Genomic DNA, 20,341 nt, shown 5'->3' on the forward strand with positions numbered 1-20,341 from the left:
CTTCACCAAAGAAAGTATGCGGCGATCATCCACCACTGTTGTCATCCGTGGACGCCCAGGCCTTTTAGAGTTCCCAAGCTCACCAGTCAATTCCTTTTTTCTCAGAATGTACCCGACTGTTGATTTTGCTACTCCAAGCATGTCTGCTATCTCTCTGATGGATTTTTTCTTTTTTTTCAGCCTCAGGATGTTCTGCTTCACCTCAATTGAGAGTTCCTTAGACCGCATGTTGTCTGGTCACAGCAACAGCTTCCAAATGCAAAACCACACACCTGTAATCAACCCCAGACCTTTTAACTACTTCATTGATTACAGGTTAACGAGGGAGACGCCTTCAGAGTTAATTGCAGCCCTTAGAGTCCCTTGTCCAATTACTTTTGGTCCCTTGAAAAAGAGGAGGCTATGCATTACAGAGCTATGATTCCGAAACCCTTTCTCCGATTTGGATGTGAAAACTCTCATATTGCAGCTGGGAGTGTGCACTTTCAGCCCATATTATATATAGAATTGTATTTCTGAACTTGTTTTTGTAAACAGCTAAAATAACAAAACTTGTGTCACTGTTCAAATATTTCTGGCCCTGACTGTATATATATATATATATATATATATATATATATATATATACATACATATACTTAAGGAAATATAACAATACTGCATTAAAAACAGATTTTACTTGTGGTTTTCTTGCTGCATACAGAATCTAATGCAATTTGTAATAAATCTTCTGGACTCTGGTATTAGTCATCTCAGATTTAATTTCTTTTGTTAGTTAAATAAAGAAGCTCTGATTGCTTCTGTTTAACCAACTACATGTCATATCCAAGCTCCTCGAAGGAAGGGCCACCTTTGTTATCCTGGATTCCTCATGCTTTGCCAGCTATGCTATCGGGAATGTGGGGGGGGGGGTAAAGTGTTACCATGCTAGATGGAGGTCTCCATAGCTGCCGTGTCATTACATCAATGAAGCTCTGCAACAGGGCTCAGTGGAAATATCGCAGTATATTTTCTCTAAGCAATAGTTTAAAAGATAAAAATGGTATAGCAAAGTTTTAAAGCCTCCCCAACATGTTTTACCTACACAGGCTTCATCAGTGGAACATGTAAGGCTCAACATTTCCCTTGACAAAGCCTGTATAGGTGAAACATGTTGCGAAAGCTTTACCTTTAGGATTTTAATAGCTATTGCTAGGTGAGTACTAATAGTGGCTGCTGACTAGAGACTATGGGACCATGAAATAATCATAGTAGGAGAGAGATAAGATTATGTGTATCCTTATAAAGGGATTAGATGAGCTGTTCTTGCACTAATTGTTTTAAATGTGTGTACAGTGCACTCTATGAAATTATTTAACAATCAAATAAAAGTTAAGTTTAATTTATAGGTCTTTAGTTTAGGGGTTTAGTTGCCTTTAGCAAACAATATTGTAGCCAATGGGGACATAAAAGGTGGCTTTGATCTCTGAGAAGGCCAGCATTATTGTAAATGTGTTAGTTGGCGACATTGTTTGAAATTTTTCACTGCAGTTCAAGAACGTCATTTGGTATTGGCCCATCCTTTACAGTCCAAATTCATAAAATATTGCAAGGAGAAAAGCATAAAAGTTCTATGAAGTTTGGTATAAGCTGTAGTCATATGAAATAAATAATCATGTCATTATTGCCACAAAGTGAAAACTTTACAAAATGAAACAAAAAAAAAGCCATAGTAGAGCTGCAGTGATTATTTGTTCTACCCTACAAAGATTTATTTTCTATTTTTCAAATACACCATATACTAAATGAAAGGTTAAAAAACCTGCATCGTGCCCTGTTATGGCTACACCTACAGAAAAACTAAAACATTATGCTCTTGTCAGGGTTAAAAATGACGATGATGATGATGAGACTCAAAGGGTCTCTCGGGATCTGGCTGCTGTTTCAAATTAAACAGTCATGTGTGCACGTCTACTGAACTATATACCTGAGTCTATGAAATGGCTGAATTAAGTATTTTTGTATACTCAATTCTTGTCCTCAACACTCTTGAAAGACAAAGAGGAAAAAAGACAAAGCAAAACCATAAATGCTGGTAATAGCAGAAATGGTTAAAAGGTTCACTCTACTGGCAAGGCATGTGACTACCTAAACCAATCCGTGGCTACAGTGGTCATGTTTATATAATTGTAACAGGAATCTGTTCCTATTGGACAGGTGTGTGACCCCCAATCACTGGCTGCAAGTGGTGATGCGTTGTTCACTGCAGCCATTGATTGGCTGCAGCAGTCACATGCCCATCCCTATGGAAGAGAAACCTGGCAAGGGAGCAGGGTAGCGGTACAACAGCAACAGTAGGAGATCGATAGGTGATAAAACTATTTTTTTTATGCTGGTGGATTTTTTTAATCATAAAAAGTGTTGGCCAACGACATTAATGTTTTTTTGTTTGTTTGACGTAATTTTTTAGAAGTATAAATATTCATAAATCTATATTTGCACTGTTGTTTCCGTCTGAATACCGTTTATTGAAATATACATTCTGTGCTAGTGTTCAATATTTTATTAATTATATAACTCAAAGTAACTTGTTGACTTCTGACTGGCACGCAATACTAGTCATGGCCTATGGTCTAGAAACGGGACTGATGCACCGGTCAGAAATTGTCAATTCACAGAAGAATATATAGGTGATATGAGAGTGTGTGCAGAAAACACCATATACAAATAACACCATGGTTTTACTGTCTCACAGGATTCTTCCATTTGTCGGGCTGCAATTCATGATGGAAAGTTACCTCCAACTGGAGGCAGAATAATTGTGCAGAAGAGGCCTGGAGAAAAGCAGTATCATGCATCCAAGCAAAATGGCATACAGTCATTAGAGTATGAGGAATGGTCAGGCTCATTTGTTATAATAGCTTTATTTTCTGAACCTGATACAAATTTACAACCTTCAGAATATCCTCCAGCAGCAAACCTACCTTATGAAGTGAATTCAGCTAATCCAACAAACCCATCATCTGCTATAAACCCACCATCTGCTGTAAACCCACCATCAGCAATAAACCCACCATCAGCGATAAACCCACCATCAGCGATAAACCCACCATCTGCTGTAAACCCACCATCAGCAATAAACCCAACATCTGCGATAAACCCACCATCTGTTGTAAACCCACCATCTGCTGTAAACCCACCATCTGTTGTAAACCCACCATCTGCTGTAAACCCACCATCTGTTGTAAACCCACCATCTGTTGTAAACCCACCATCTGTTGTAAACCCACCATCTGTTGTAAACCCACCATCTGCGATAAACCCACCATTAGCGATAAACCCACCATCAGCAATAAACCCACCATCGGCAATAAACCCACCATCAGCTATAAACCCACCATCTGCAGTAAATCCACCATTTGCAATGAATCCTTCTGTTGTAAACCCACCATCAGCTATAAACCCACCATCTGCAGTAAATCCACCATCAGCTATAAACCCACCATCTGCAGTAAATCCGCCAACTCCATCAAATGCGCAATCTGCACCAAATCCATCTCTTGCAACAAGTATTCAAGTGGATGCAGGTTTACCAGGTCTTTATTATCCAACAACAGGTGAGTCAAGTACTGTATTTTTCAGTTTATAAGAAGCACTGAATTATAAGACGCATCCCAAATTCAGAGTAAAAAAGAGGAAAAAAATGGGTTCTGTTTTATAATCTGGTGGTATTATCTTTTTTTTGTGTGTGTGTTTACATTAAATTGTGTTTACATGAAATAATGCATATAAGATGATTGAATAGATACGTCTGCTATTTGCTGAATGGTTCCTTTCCTTTGAATTGCAATAATAAATATCTAAATTGCGACTACACTTGTTTGTTTTTGTTTAACTTTTTTGAATTAACCTGCACACATTCCAAAGTTATGCTTCTATTTTGCAAAATGCTGCATTACCTTATTTTGCTTCCTTAACTTGTAAACTGTGCAGATGTCAATGCCCAGTACATGCTCCTGTTGAAGCTGTTTTCATCTGTTGCTCAGCAAGATATGCATACTGTATTCAAACAGAGTAGAGAGGTTCTCCTGTCTGAGTACAGAGGTGGGGAGCAGAGAAACACAGACAGGAAATCACATATTCTGATTTCATATACTGAACAGCTCTTCCTGAGCAGCAGTTGAAGGCAGCTTCTAAAGGAGCCTGAACTGTAAAGTGAAACAATTGCAGCATAGTGTTTGGGAGAGAAGGAAACACAATATTTGTAACATAGGGTAATATGGGTAGTGCAGGGATGCCGGTGCTACAAGCACACTTTCAATTTTTTAAAAGCCTATTAGCAACTGATGACCAAACCTTAAGATCCGTCATCTTACAAGTGAGGTCAGTAAGAAGCTTAACAAATCTGAGAAAAACCCTTAATATTTTATAATAGTTGGCGAATAAAAAAAAATTGCAATGCTTTAAGGCAGGAATGGGGAACCTTTTTACTGCTGGGGGCCATTTGGAATTTTCTACCAACCTTTTGGTAGCTGCACAAAAGTTATCAACTTGAAAACTACCCTGCTATATTTGCTCAAATAATTAATTAACTCCCCACTACTGTCGTGCCCGGCGCTGCTTCTCTTTGGTGCAGCTGTAGTGTTAGGTGATGTTGATTATACTGTTTCTCACAACTGCTTTTGCAGATTTGTCTCGTTCTGGAGAAGCTGGGGGCATATACTTCACAGGAGAGGCTGGGGCATGTACATCACAGGAGAGGCTGGGGCATACAATTCACAGGAGAGGCTGGGGCATGTACATCACAGGCGAGGCTGGGACATACAATTCACAGGCGAGGCTGGGGCATACACTTCACAGGCGAGGCTGTGGCATACACTTCACAGGCGAGGCTGGGGCATACACTTCACAGGCGAGGCTGTGGCATACACTTCACAGGCGAGGCTGGGGCATACACTTCACAGGTGAGGCTGGGGCATACACTTCACAGGAGAGGCTGGGGCATACACTTCACAGGAGAGGCTGGAGTGGCTGAGGCGTACACATCACAGGAGAGGCTGGCGTATACACATCACAGGAGAGGCTGGAGTGGCTGGGGCATACACATCACAGGAGAGGCTGGGGCATACACTTCACAGGAGAGGCTGGGGCATACACTTCACAGGAGAGTCTGGGGCATACACTTCACAGGAGTGGCTAGGGCATACACTTCACAGGAGAGGCTGGGGCATACACTTCACAGGAGAGGCTGGGGCATTCTCTTCACAGGAGAGGCTGGGGCATACACTTCACAGGAGAGGTTGGGGCATACACTTCACAGGAGAGGCTGTTGCATACACTTCACAGGAGTGGCTGGAGAGGCTGAGGCATACACATCACAGGAGAGGCTGGGGCATACACTTCACAGGAGAGGCTGGGGCATACACTTCACAGGAGAGGCTGGAGTGGCTGAGGCGTACACATCACAGGAGAGACTGGGGCATACACTTCACAGGAGAGGCTGGAGTGGCTGAGGCATACACATCACAGGAGAGGCTGGGGCATACACATAACAGGAGTGGCTGGAGTATACACATCACAGGAGAGGCTGGGGCATACATTTCATAGGAGTGACTGGAGTATACACATCACAGGAGAGGCTGGAGTCGCTGGGGCATACACATCACAGGAGGGGCTGGGGGCATACACATCACAGGAGAGGCTGGGGCATACACTTCACAGGAGTGGCTGGAGTGGCTGGGGCATACACATCACAGAAGAGGCTGGGGCATACACATCACAGGAGAGGCTGGAGTGGCTGGGGCATACACATCACAGAAGAGGCTGGGGCATACACATCACAGGAGAGGCTGGGGCAAACAATTCACAGGAGTGGCTGGAGAGGCTGGGGCATACACTTCACAGGAGTGGCTGGAGAGGCTGAGGCATATACATCACAGGAGAGGCTGGGGCATACACTTCACAGGAGTGGCTAGAATGGCTGGGGCATACACATCACAGGAGTGGCTAGAAAGGCTGGGGCATACACTTCACAGGAGAGGCTGGGGCATACAATTCACAGGAGTGGCTGGAGAGGCTGGGGCATATACATCACAGGAGAGGCTGGGGCATACACTTCACAGGAGTGGCTGGGGCATACACATCACAGGAGAGGCTGGAGTGGCTGGGGCATACACATCACAGGAGAGGCTGGGGCATACACTTCACAGGAGAGACTGGGGCATACACTTCACAGGAGAGGCTGGAGTGGCTGAGGCGTACACATCACAGGAGAGGCTGGCGTATACACATCACAGGAGAGGCTGGAGTGGCTGGGACATACACATCACAGGAGAGGCTGGGGCATACACTTCACAGGAGAGGCTGGGGCATACACTTCACAGGAGAGGCTGAGGCATACACTTCACAGTAGTGGCTAGGGCATACACTTCACAGGAGAGGCTGGGGCATACACTTCACAGGAGAGGCTGGGGCATACACTTCACAGGAGAGGTTGGGGCATACACTTCACAGGAGAGGCTGGTGCATACACTTCACAGGAGAGGCTGGAGTGGCTGAGGCGTACACATCACAGGAGAGGCTGGGGCATACACATCACAGGAGTGGATGGAGTATACACATCACAGGAGAGGCTGGGGCATACACTTCACAGGAGTGACTGGAGTATACACATCACAGGAGAGGCTGGAGTCGCTGGGGCATACACATCACAGGAGAGGCTGGGGGCATACACATCACAGGAGGGGCTGGGGGCATACACATCACAGGAGAGGCTGGGGCATACACTTCACAGGAGTGGCTGGAGTGGCTGAGGCATACACATCACAGGAGAGGCTGGTGCATACACATCACAGGAGAGGCTGGAGTGGCTGGGGCATACACATCACAGGAGAGGCTGGAGCATACACATCACAGGAGAGGCTGGGGCATACAATTCACAGGAGTGGCTGGAGAGGCTGGGGCATACACTTCACAGGAGTGGCTGGAGAGGCTGGGGCATATACATCACAGGAGAGGCTGGGGCATACACTTCACAGGAGTGGCTAGAATGGCTGGGGCATACACATCACAGGAGTGGCTAGAAAGGCTGGGGCATACACATCACAGGAGTGGCTAGAAAGGCTGGGGCTTACACTTCACAGGAGAGGCTGGGGCATACAATTCACAGGAGTGGCTGGAGAGGCTGGGGCATATACATCACAGGAGAGGCTGGGGCATACACTTCACAGGAGTGGCTAGAATGGCTGGGGCATACACATCACAGGAGAGGCTGGGGCATACACATATTATTTTCCCTGTTTTTTTCCCAACAAAAGAATTAATTAAAAGAATTATTCTTCCTACATTCTACCCCATGACTCCCATGACTGGTGCAGAGGTCGTCAGCTTCCTGACGTGTCAGCTACAACTTTGCATGACGTCACTGTCATGCGCTTCCTTTGGCAAGGCTATGTCCGCCTCCGGCCACCGATTTATGTATTGCGCTGTAGGGAGCAGACCTCTGCAGCGGCTGGCAGGGGGGTATGTGCCTCTCTGCCCCCTGCCACAGCATAATGGCAAATCAAACTGTCTAATCAAATTGGTATTATTAATATTCGTATATTTGAAAATAGCAATTCACACATTCAGCATTTTCCAAATGTATGTATCAAATATAAGGTTAAATCAATTATTTTATGATGGTGAGTAATTTTTTGTGATCTCTATGTAAAGTAAATATTTTTTTTTTCTCAGCTGACACAGATAATGAGCCAATAAAAGGTAAATCATTGTTTGCTCATATTACATTAGATTGCAACATAACTGAATACTTTCCTTACAGACTTTTATAACTAGTGGTGCAGTGTGGTGATTGTACATTTATTCCTGGCTCAGCTAAAAAAAAGAGTAAAAGAACAAAAGAGCAGCAAACGTCTGTAAATAAGTCACCTTCTGTGTACAACGTAAAAGCAATGCCTCTTATTCATGAGTATTAAAAAAATGTTCTAGCTATCAGAAAAGTGTCTGAGGTTCATAAATGTGGCATAAAGCATGTAATCTTAGGCTACTTTCACAATTGTGTTGTGTGACGGATGCTACAGATCGTACAAAATAATGCAATTCGCTATAGGGTTTTTTTTCCTTGACTTTACACATCTGAGCATGCGCAGTTGGGTAAAGACGGTTGCGTTAACGGAATCCGTTAAATGACGGATTCTAACGGAATCCGCCACCATAGGCATCCATTATAAAAACAACGGACGCCAACGGATTCCTGCAAGTTGCGTTTTTTTTGACACTCCGCCAAGCACAGAAAAAACGCTACATGCCGCGGTCCATCCGCCCGACGGTCACTCGCGGTCAGCGTCAAAACAACAGATGCAATGCAAGACCATCCGTTGCTATCCGTAGCTAATAGAAGTCTATGAGGAATATAACGGATTCCTGCAACGGTTACCGTAATTCCTCAAGGCTGCGGATAGCAACGGAAGCCGTCCAACGCAAGTGTGAAAGTAGCCTTACTGTGCCGAATGTGAATAATATCTGTACGTATCAATTCAGTGACCGGTTAGTGATTAGTGACGCAATCCGTATCTGGGGCATAGTGGTCAATACTTATTAAACCCTCAGTTAATAGTGGTCGTTGCGTCACTTAGGGGTACTTTGCACGTTGCGACATCGCTAGCATCGGCTAGCGATGCCAAGCGCGATAGTCCCCGCCCCCGTCGCACATGCGATCTCTTGTGATAGCTGCCGTAGTGAACATTATCGCTACCGCAGCTTCACATGCACTCACCTGCCCTGCGATGTCGCTCTGGCTGGCGACCCGCCTCCTTCCTAAGGAAGCGGGTCGTGCGGCGTCACAGTGACGTCACACTGCAGGCGGCCAATAAAAGTGGAGGGGTAGAGATTAGCGGGACGTATAAATCCCGCCCACCTCCTTCCTTCTGCATAGCCGGTGGAGGCAGGTAAGGAGATGTTCCTCGCCCCTGCGGCTTCACACACAGCGATGTGTGCTGCCGCAGGAACGAGGAACAACATCGTATCTCCTATTGATGCGACATTATGAAAATGACCGACACTACACAGATCACCGATTTTCGACGCTTTTGCGATCGTTTATTGTCGCATCTAGGCTTTACACGTTGCGACGTCGTTACGGATGTCACTTTCGATTTGACCCCGACGATGTCACAGTAGTGATGTCGCAGCGTGCAAAGTACCCCTTAGTGTCTGATATCCTGTAGTCAGTGATAGGATCATAATATAATATATTTTGACTTGGTGGATTTATCTTTTATATTTATGTTCATACGTTTATTTCTCACAGAAGAGACAACGGATGACAATCTACCTGAAGGTATTTTATATTTGATTTATTTTACACCTTTACATAACCCCATTGATTCCCCAGCGTTACACAGACATTATCATTACATTGTGGGCTCCATTGGGGCTCACAATCTAAACCCCCGACCAGCAATGTCTCTGGAATGTGGAAGGAAACCCAAGCAAATAGTTGGAGAACCTTCCAGATGTTGTTCTTGGTGGGACATGAGCCCAGGACCCAGGTGCTTCACAGCAATAGTGCTCACCACTGACTCACTGTGCGGACTATTCTTAATTAGGGCTCTTTAACATATTTGTGATATATGGACCATGTTCAGATTCCAGTACTTAGCCAGACTGCGGATCTCATGACCTGAACTGCCTATTAAGTACCGCGGGTGAATAAAGTATTGAACACTTCACCAATTCTCTAAGTAAATATATTTTTAAAGGTGCAATTCACATGAAATTGTGACTACATGTCAGTACAAACCCATCCAATTAACACAGGCAAAGAAATCAATCCACAGATGTCCATAAATTAAGTTGTGTAATAATGAGAAATGACACGGAAAAGGTATTGAACACGCTAATTGACGTTTAATTGATACTTCATACACCAGCCTTTATTGGTTGTGACAGCTTCAAGACACCTCCTGTATGGAGAAACTAGCTGCATGCATTGCTCAGGTGAGATTTTGGCCCATTCTTCCTCACAAACACTTTTCAAATACTGAAATATAATTCTAAGAACTCTGAGCTTTAGTTCCTCCTGTATGGGGTGGTGAACAGAAAATGCATCCAGCAACCAAACATGTTGTATATTATAACATCCAAAGCACTGGCAAAGACAGACAGAAAAGAGCCCCTGTACAAGACCAATATATGGGCCCTTTGCTGCGTAAAACCTGATCAAAATGCATAATTTTGCCTGCTTTGGAGGTAGAAATGGGCCCCTTACCGCTTGGGCACATACGCTGCTGCACAGGTTGCACTATTGGTATGTCCGCCCCTGATCCAAGGAGTTTAGTTTTGGTCTCATCTGACCAGACTGTATTCTCCTAGTATTTCACAGGCTTCTCTAAATTTTGTTGAGCATACTTTAAACGCACCGGAAGATGCTTTTTGCTCAGCATTGAGGTCTTGCGTGGTGAGTGTATATATAGGCCATGAAAGTTGAATGCACTACTAATTGTTTTCTTTGAAACAATTGTACCTGCTGATTTCAGGCCTTTCTGTAGCTCTCCACCGGTGGTACCTGGCTCTTGGACAATTCCTTTGATAATTTTTTTTCAATCCTGTAACTGAAATCGTATGGGAAGCATCTGGTTGTGGACTGTTCATGGTGAAAAAATGTTCTTTCCACTTCTAGGTTATGGCCCTAATAGTGCTCACTGGAACCCTCAGGAGTTTAGAAATTCTTCTGTAATCAATGCTATCAGTACATTTTGCAACAATTAGGATGCAAAGATCTTAAAGCAGCTCACTGGTTTTACCCATCATGAGATGTTTGTTGTGTGGCACCTTGGTAATGAGACACCTTATTATATCAGTTGAACCAGCTGACATTATTTTTCACTAAGTGGCAAAATTGCTTTCTAATTTCTGATAGATTTCAGTTGGTGCCATGACTTTCCATGGCTTTTTGCAACACTGATAATTTTGTGTCAATACTAGCACCTTTAAAAATCTATTTACTTAAAAAAATTGTGCCTTGTTAATGTAACATCTGCCCGGGACCACAGTCTCAGGATGGCTGTCACGGATGGACTAGAGGCTAGCCACTCATTCAGCAGGATCCCTAGAACCCTGAAACCCTTTAACCCCTGTACAGGGATCTGGAATTACTACAGGGTCCAGGAGATCACTGCCTATGGAAGGCTGCAAACCAGAGAAAAGTAGTAGTCAGGCAGGGTCAAACCAGGAGGTACAAAAAGTACAAAATCAGCAGCAAGAGAGTAGTCAGGAAATCAGGTGAAGGTCAAACCAGAAATGGCAGTGAAGTACAAAAAATAGCAGGCAGGAGAGTCGTCAGAGAGCAGGCAGAGGTAAAAAAACAGGGATCAAAAATACAGAGCAGGATGTGAACCAGAGACAAGCGGTAATACCTAGACTATATCTGGCAGGGAGCAGCAGACCACTGAAGGTATAAGAAGGGTGTGGTGCCTTCCCATAGGCTGGAGCTGGAAGCTGATAACTTCACTTGGAAGGCACACACCTCCACAGTCAGCCACTGGTACTGCAAGGCCCAGACCTACCAAGCCGGGCAGAGACTGCGCTCACCAGAGCTACTGGTCCTGACTCTGCCTCTATCACCACCATTCCCACCATGAGAATGCAGCAGCGCCTGGTTGCCAGAGCAGAAATCACAGCTGCAGACTCTGGTGGAGACATGACAGTTAAGAACGGAGGAAAATTACCCTATCATGGACTGGTTAAGGACCTCTAAAGTGACAAGGACCCCTGGTGGGGAAATGCTCTATTGTAAATGTAAAAAAAGTTTATTTTCATAAATGTTAATATTTCACTTTATTTCTTTAGTTAAAGCAACATGCTCGATGACGGGAAAGGATTTACCTGCAACAGTCGCAATGTAAGTTTAGCAACAGCAATAAAAAATGTAAACCTGGCACCAAAAGTGCATTTATTGTCAGAAAATCAATGTTGTTTCAATGCGATGATCTTTGCATTATATTAATATTGCTATTAGGTAAACAGCCAGTGCCCCACATTTCAAGGCTTTATTCTCTACACCAATGTGCGCTCAGTCTATTTATTGCATGTTATAAATATTTAGCGCATGCTATAATTTTTACAGCCCGTAAAATTTCTGAAATTGTTGTGCTACAGATCCGGACATTGAAAACCAACAGGGAAAAGAGAATAATGTGTTATAAAAACTACCGTACATACCAACTGAAAATCACTGAAATCACCAGAATAGAATAAAATGTACTATATCACCGTAAAAACATATTTCCTGATACAAGGTTTGGTTAAAATACACTAAAAAAAATATTATAAAACTCGAAAACAAAAAAAAGAAGCTTCATGTAGAAAAATGATAATTGTAAGAACAAGTGACCTGTCCTCAACATTAAGAAAATCTTCAGTTTAGATGGTCGCATGAAACACTCTCCAGCCACGGCCATAAATTAGCGATGTGATTGTTTCCGTGTGCAGCTTTTCTGCATCATGTATATGTGTAGGAGCTGCATTCCTGCAAGACAGTTTTAGCGGGTGATAAACCTTGTGGATAATCCTCCATGTGTGCTTTGTGTGCGCCACACGGACAACACACAGATTAAGAATCGTTTGTCTGAGCAAGCCCAATGGGTGAGCTATCAACAAGATTTAAAGGGGTATTCCCATGTCCAAATCCTATCCCAGTGTGTAGAAGTTGTAATAATAATATTAGCAAATACCTCCAATTAGAAATGTAGTATAGTTCTCCTGATATAGCCATGTCTCTTACCTCATGTGCAGGGCATTGCAGGACCTTAGGTATCCATAGTTGTTACCATGAACAACTAACTATCACTATATGTGTGGACATAACCATGGATACCTAAGCTGCAATGCCCTGCACATGAGGTAAGAGACAAAGATATATCAGGAGAACTATACTACACTTCTAATTGGAGGTATTTGCTAATATTATTATTATTACACCTACTACATATTGGGATAGGATCTTGGAGAAGGGAATACCCCTTTAAGCAAATCATATAGTGTAAATACATGAGCCTCTTTAGTAAAAGTAAATAAGTAAAAATGTGACATTTCATTACTACGCACGCATTACAATAGAGTTTTCCCAATTACTGCTCAAACCTGCACAGGACATTGCACTAGTTCATGCAGCCGTCAACAAGCTCAAGGGGCAAGACATTATTATATGAATATATATTTATGTGGAAGTGATTAATGTACAAGGTAAAGTTACAAGAATAAGATTATTGAAGATAAGAGTTTGCTTCACTTTGTAACACAAATGTTTCTTTTTTTTCATTGTTTTAGAATATTTTGCCCTGAGGATTGTCAGGAACGCTCGGCACAAGTCTGGGGATCAGGAGTCTTTGCAGAAGTAAGGGGGGTGCACAAATATTTAGTCCTAATTGAAAGTGAATTTGCTTATTTTTGTAAAATAACGTTTCTTCATTTGTGATCTGCAGGATTCTGCCATTTGTCCAGCGGCCATTCATGATGGACATATGGACAACAGAGGAGGAAGAGTGATATTCCAGAAGAGGCCGGGACAGAGCAGCTATGACGAATCCACGAAGAATGGAATAACAACTAAGCGTAAAGGTCCAGCATTCGAATCATTTATATTGAGCTTGTCTTATGAATATGAAACCACCACGTACACAGAGTTCTCCTATACCGTGCCGCTGGAAGGTATGCCGGGGATACACAGTTACCTAATCAGGGATTTGTTTACCTGCTGCAAGTATCAATAATACTATAATTAAATTATACTTTCTGTTGTAGAAACGACCAAGGAATTTAAGCCAGGTAATAGTCCATTTTGTTGTACGATGCTCTCTACGGTACATCAGCGAAGTGTTTAATTCAAGGAAAACCATTCATTAAATGTTTATAGATATAATTGAAATATTTTGTAAATCAAATGAGAGGTTCCATACTTACCATTTTTTTTATTCTATATGCTCCATAACAAAAATATCCAAATCAGTCTTATGCAGGCGTCACACGAGGAGATCTATCGTGCGATAGGTCGTCGGGGTCACGGTTTTCATAACGCACATCCGGCATCGTTGGCGACGTCGTCCCATGTGACACCTACGAGCCATCGCAAATCGGTGACAAACCGTGTATCGTGTACTCGTCATTTATTTTTAAAAAATCGTTTATTTTACTTTGCCTTGGTTGTTCATCGTACCTGGGGCAGCACACATCGCTCCGTATGACACCCCGGGAGTGATGAACACAGCTTACCTGCGTCCCGCAGCTCCCGCCGGCTATGCGGAAGGAAGGAGGTGGGAGGAATGTTTACATCCCGCTCATCTCCGCCCCTCCGCTTCTATTGGCCGGCCACTGTGTGACGTTGCTGTGATGCCGAACGTCGCACCCCCTTCAGGAAGTGGCTGTTCGCCGCCCAGAGCGACGTCGCTCAGCAGGTAAGGACGTGTGACGGAGGTTAAATGACTTTGTGCGACTCGGGCAGCGATTTGCCTGTGACGCACAAACGACGGGGGCGGGTGCGATCGCACAATAGATCGCATCGTGTGATGCCCGCATTACTTACCCCCTACCCTGCATTTACCCTGTGACCACTGCAGCCAATTGCTAGACTTAAGGGTGCTTTACACAAGACAAACTATCGTGCGATGCATCATCGGGGTCACGGATTTCGTGACGCACATCCGGCATCATACACGACATCATTTCATGTAACACCTCTGAGCGACGCAGTATTGCTCACAAATCATGAGTCATGTACGCGTCGCTCAGTTCCATAATATCGTTTAATTACAATGGCGCTGATTGTTCATTGTTCCCGGGGCAGCACACATCGCAGTGTGTGACACCCCGGGAATGATGAACACATCTTACCTGCGTCCCGCGGCTCCCGCCGGCAATGCAGAAGGAAAGAGGTGCGCGGGATGTTTACATCCCGCTCATCGCCACCTCTCCGCTTTTATTGGCCGGCAGCTGTGTGACGTCGCTGTGATGCCGAACGTCCCTCCCCCTTCAGGAAGAGGATGTTCGCTGCCCACAGCGACGTCGCCCAGGAGGTAAGTGCGTGTGACGGGGGTTACTGACTTTGTGCGCCATGGGCAGTGCACAAAAGACGGGGGCGGGTATGATCGATCGTGAAATCGCACGATCGGTCGACCCGTGTAAAGCAGGCATTAAAGAGGTTGGCCACTACCTTAACATTGATGGCCTAACTTGAACAAACCCAAGGCCACTGCTGATCTTGTTTTTACTCAGAACCCCTTTAACATTTGGAAAGTTGCATCTCTGTATTTACAGTATTTAAACTAAACTATAGCATGTTTAGAAACCTTTACATTGGAGTGGTCACACGTTGGTTCTGATGATAACGTTGTCAAGGCTTCAATGTTTGCAGTGTCCAGGTTTTATAAGGTAAAGTATGTTTTAAATAGGATGCTGGGAAATAAAGCTGCCCACACATGAGAGATGAATATTGGCCGATTGAGCTTCTATTGTGCAGTGATTTGTCCTTACATTAGAGAAGTCAGGAATCGGAGCAGTCCTGTTGGATTACAAAGGTTAGCAGGGAAAATACAGGGAAAGATCCGTTATAAAATATCACTTTTGCAGAGATTATTGTTCTGTAGACTTCAATTTACAGTTTATACTTTTATTGCAATTGATGATGTTTTATTGTCTTATTACAGTTACAGCACATTGTGCAACGTCTGCAAAGGACCTGCCTGACCCTATTACCATGTAAGTTTATCTAATATAAGTAAGAGGATAGATCCATGCAGTAAGTCATTCTGTTCCAGAGTTCCATTGGCTAAGGCCGTTTTCATATGTTTATGAATCATGGACTGTGCTCGGATCACAATAACTGCCTCGTAGCTATCCTGTAAATGGCAGATATAAGGCAGTTAAGCTCAGATCAGGAAACCCAATAGATTTGTAAAACCGTCCTTAGTACTGATGGGCAAACCCGAACTGTAAAAGCCCGGGTCCACGCAGTTTCAAATGTACTTGAGTTCTGGGTCTGGAGTTCTCAGGGAAAAATATTGATCCAGATCTGGCAAATCGGAAAATAAAAAAAGGAAAAATAAAGAAAATAAGAATGAAGCCAGTGCTTCATACTTACCGAGGCTCCGGCGCAACTGTAACTGCTTCCTCGGCCACTCATTATCCTTCATTGCATATGCACTGCATTCCCTGGCCACCGGCATCTGTGATTGGTTGCAGTCAGACCCGCCCCACGCTGAGTGACAGTGTGTCTGACGGTTTCAATCACAGACCCTGTCTGTGGGTCTATTGTACACATTAAATAAAAAATTGGTATAGCGTCCCCCCATATTATGATACCCAGCACAGATAAAGAATGTGGCTACATATTGCAGCCCCCAGTCGTGCGCTTATCTTGACTGTGTATAAAAATAAACTTTTTTTTAAAATTATTTTAATAAATAATTTAAAAAACTGGTGTGTGGTCTCCCCAATTTTGATATCTAGCCATGATAAATCCCAGCAGCTGGGGTTGGTATTTTCAGGCTGCGGAGACCCATGCTTATTGGGGCCCCCCCAGAATAATAATAGTAGCCTGCAGCCTCCTTAGATGTGACAGTCCCGGCACTTTACCAAGCTTTTCCTAATTGCCCTGGTGTGGTTTCAATTGAGATAATAAGTGGTTAATGTCAGCTCATAGTTAACACTAAGCCCTAGATTAGTGATGGGGAGGGTCTATGAGACCCCCCCCTCCCATTCCTAATCTGTAAGTGAAAGTAAATAAACACAAACACTGAAAAAATTCTTTATTTGAAACAAAATACAAAAAAAAACCCATCTTTTCACCCCTTTATTAACCCCCAAAATACCCCTGCAGGTTCACCATGATCCACATGAAGTCTCACAAGGATTACAGCTCTGCTACATCTGAAGCTCACAGCAAGTGGCCATTGAACATGACTGCCCGCTGTGAGCTTCAGGTAGAGACTGAGTCAGCGGTGACGTCACTCAGGTGATTTGCAGTCACAGTTGGAGGTTCTTAGATCTACTGATTAAAATGAACTTTGTGGGAAATGAGATATGTTTTTGTTTTCTTTTTTAGAGGTGGAGGGGGCGCTCGATCTGAAAAAAATAAACATTCAAATAAATGATCAAACTTTTGTAATATTACTTGGCTTATAGTAAAGTCCCTGCTCTGCCTGTTTACTTCACAGAGTCCTGTGTCCTGGAGAATGTGACCGTCAGAAGGGAATGATCTGGGGCTCAGACGTCTATGCACAAGTGAGAATAAACAAATTCTAACACTCACAAAACATTATAAAATGGATGGAAATGAAGTAAAAGCAGACAAAGCATACAGCATTTCTTTTCTTAATTAGAAAACGTCATTTTCTTCAGCAAAATCATTTTTATGGACTGTTCTACCTTGTAAAATAAAAATAAAAACAAACAGTTTTTCCCATCATCTAAGCCACGAGTGTAGCTCTGAAATGTGTCATAAGCGTGAGGGGCTCTGCTCCATTCAGAGCCCGGCTTCAGGGTGGAGGGAGTCTCAGCGGCCGGACCCCACTGCTCCTCCTCGGGTGGGGGAAAATGTTTAGTGATGAAAATAAACCTTAGACTGGATAATACTTTTAATTATTTTACTTGAATCGGAGATAAACTGTACTGCTCCGAGCAGCCATCGGACAATCTACAGAACTTTCACTTCCAAATATTGCTTCCACCCCGCCTGTGTCGCCTGTGTCGCCTGTGTCGCCGGTGTCGCCTGTGTCGCCGGTGTCGCCTGTGTCGCCTGTGTCGCCTGTGTCGCCGGTGTCGCCTGTGTCGCCGGTGTCGCCTGTGTCGCCTGTGTCGCCTGTGTCGCCGGTGTCGCCGGTGTCGCCTGTGTCGCCTGTGTCGCCTGTGTCGCCTGTGTCAGAGCAATTATCTGCTGATGGGTGGGATGTGCAATCAGTGTTACCAGAATCTGACATTGCAGGGAATGAGAGAAATCTCTTTAACAAGGGAAATAGTAATAACCAGCTGCTAAATTTTTAATTGGCTGTGTTTAAAAAACAGAGGAACAGCACAACTGAGCGCTAAGAATAGAGTGTAAATTAGAGATGATTGTACTGCAGTCATTTTACATCTGCATGGTCACTGGGGAAATCTCTCTCTTTTGTAGAGTGTAAGCTCTTATGGTCAGTGGGGTCCTCTCTCTCCTGTAGAGTATAAGATCTTATGGTCAGTGGGGTCCTCTCTCTCTCCTGTAGAGTGTAAGCTCTTATGGTCAGTGGGGTCCTCTCTCTCTCCTGTAGAGTGTAAGCTCTTATTGTCAGCAGGGTCCTCTCTCTGCTGTCGAGTGTAAGCTCTTATGGTCAGTGGGGTCCCCTCTCTCTCCTGTAGAGTGTAAGCTCTTATGGTCAGTGGGGTCCCCTCTCTCTCCTGTAGAGTGTAAGCTCTTATGGTCAGTGGGGTCCTTTCTCTCCTGTAGAGTGTAAGCTCTTATGGTCAGTGGGGTCCTCTCTCTCATGTAGAGTGTAAGCTCTTATGTTCAGTGGGGTCCTCTCTCTCCTGTAGCATGTAAGCTCTTATGGTCAGTGGGGTCCTCTCTCTCCTGTAGAGTGTAAGCTCTTATGGTCAGTGCGGTCCTCTCTCTCCTGTAGAGTGTAAGCTCTTATGGTCAGTGGGGTCCTCTCTCTCCTGTAGAGTGTAAGCTCTTATGGTCAGTGGGGTCCTCTCTCTCCTGTAGAGTCTAAGCTCTTATGGTCAGTGGGATCCTCTCTCTCCTGTAGAGTGTAAGCTCTTATGGTCAGTGGAGTCATCTCTCTCCTGTAGAGTGTAAGCTCATGTGGCCAGTGGGGTCTTCTCTCTAGCTCATGTGGTCAGTGGAGTTCTCTCTCTCCTGTAGAGTGTAAGCTCTTATGGTTAGCAGGATCCTCTCTCTCTCCTGTAGAGTGTAAGCTCCTATGACAAGTGGGGCTTTCTCTTTCTCTCTTCCTTGTAGTCTGTGAGCTCTTATGGTCAGTGGAATTTTCTCTTCCCTGTAGAGTGTGAGCTCTTATGGTCAGTGAGGTCCTCTCTCTCCTGTAGAGTGTAAGCTCTTATGGTCAGTGGGGTCCTCTCTCTCCTGTAGAGTGTAAGCTTTTATGGTCTGTGGGTTCCTTTCTCTCCTGTAGAGTGTAAGCTCTTATAGTCAGTGGGGTCCTCTCTCTCCTGTAGAGTGTAAGCTCTTATGGTCAGTGGGGTCCTCTCTCTCCTGTAGAGTGTAAGCTTTTATGGTCTGTGGGTTCCTTTCTCTCCTGTAGAGTGTAAGCTCTTATAGTCAGTGGGGTCCTCTCTCTCCTGTAAAGTGTAAGCTCTTATGGTCAGTGGGGTCCTCTCTCTCCTGTAGAGTGTAAGCTCTTATGGTCAGTGGGGTCCTCTGAGAGGACTCCTCTCTCTCCTGTAGCGTGTAAGCTCTTATGGTCAGTGGGGTACTCTCTCTCTCCTGTAGAGTGTAAGCTCTTATGGTCAGTAGGGTCCTCTCTCCTGTAGAGTGTTAGCTCTTATGGTCAGTGGGGTCCTCTCTCTCCTGTAGAGTGTAAGCTCTTATGGTCAGTGGGGTTCTCTCTCTCCTGTAGAGTGTAAGCTCTTATGGTCAGTGGGGTCCTCTGTCTCCTGTAGAGTGTAAGCTCTTATGGTCAGTGGGGTCCTCTCTCTCCTGTAGAGTGTAAGCTCTTATGGTCAGTGGGGTCCTCTCTCTCATGTAGAGTGTAAGCTCTTATGGTTAGTGGCGTCTTCTCTCTCCTGTAGAGTGTAAGCTCTTATGGTCAGTGTGGTCCTTTCTCTCTCCTCTAGAGTGTAAGCTCTTATGGTCAGTGGGGTCCTCTCTCTCCTGTAGAGTGTAAGCTCTTATGGTCAGTGGGGTCCTCTCTCTCATGTAGAGTGTAAGCTCTTATGGTCAGTGGGATCCTCTCTCTCCTGTAGAGTGAAAGCTCTTATGATCAGTGGGATCCTCTCTCTCCTGTAGAGTGTAAGCTCTTATGGTCAGTGGGATCCTCTCTCTCCTGTAGAGTGTAAGCTCTTATTATTAGTGGGATCCTCTCTCTCCTGTAGAGTGTAAGCTCTTATGATCAGTGGGATCCTCTCTCTCTTGTAGAGTGTAAGCTCTTATGGTCAGTGCGGTCCTTTCTCTCTCCTGTAGAGTGTAAGCTCTTATGGTTAGTGGGGGTCTTCTCTCTCCTGTAGAGTGTAAGTTCTTATGGTCAGTGTGGTCCTTTCTCTCTCCTGTAGAGTGTAAGCTTTTATGGTCAGTGGGGTCTTCTCTCTCCTGTAGCGTGTAAGCTCTTATGGTCAGTGTGGTCCTTTCTCTCTCCTGTAGAGTGTAAGCTCTTATGGTTAG

The 20,341-nt window shown here is 44.3% G+C and overlaps 1 protein-coding gene across 1 annotated transcript in view; it reads left to right on the plus strand.

Moving 5' to 3' along the window:
• LOC142250099 (uncharacterized) overlaps positions 1-20,341 on the plus strand; it is a 154,035-nt gene that overhangs the window by 17,201 nt on the left and 116,493 nt on the right. Inside the window, exons 4-12 of the mRNA XM_075322164.1 lie at positions 2,735-3,596; positions 7,714-7,740; positions 9,290-9,319; positions 11,830-11,881; positions 13,309-13,375; positions 13,464-13,689; positions 13,783-13,806; positions 15,681-15,732; positions 17,190-17,256. Of these exons, the coding sequence (XP_075178279.1) occupies positions 2,735-3,596; positions 7,714-7,740; positions 9,290-9,319; positions 11,830-11,881; positions 13,309-13,375; positions 13,464-13,689; positions 13,783-13,806; positions 15,681-15,732; positions 17,190-17,256 (1,407 nt within the window). The remainder of the gene's footprint in view (positions 1-2,734; positions 3,597-7,713; positions 7,741-9,289; positions 9,320-11,829; positions 11,882-13,308; positions 13,376-13,463; positions 13,690-13,782; positions 13,807-15,680; positions 15,733-17,189; positions 17,257-20,341) is intronic.

The sequence above is a fragment of the Anomaloglossus baeobatrachus genome, chromosome 8, assembly GCF_048569485.1.
Source record: "Anomaloglossus baeobatrachus isolate aAnoBae1 chromosome 8, aAnoBae1.hap1, whole genome shotgun sequence".
Classification (NCBI taxonomy): Eukaryota; Metazoa; Chordata; class Amphibia; order Anura; family Aromobatidae; genus Anomaloglossus; species Anomaloglossus baeobatrachus.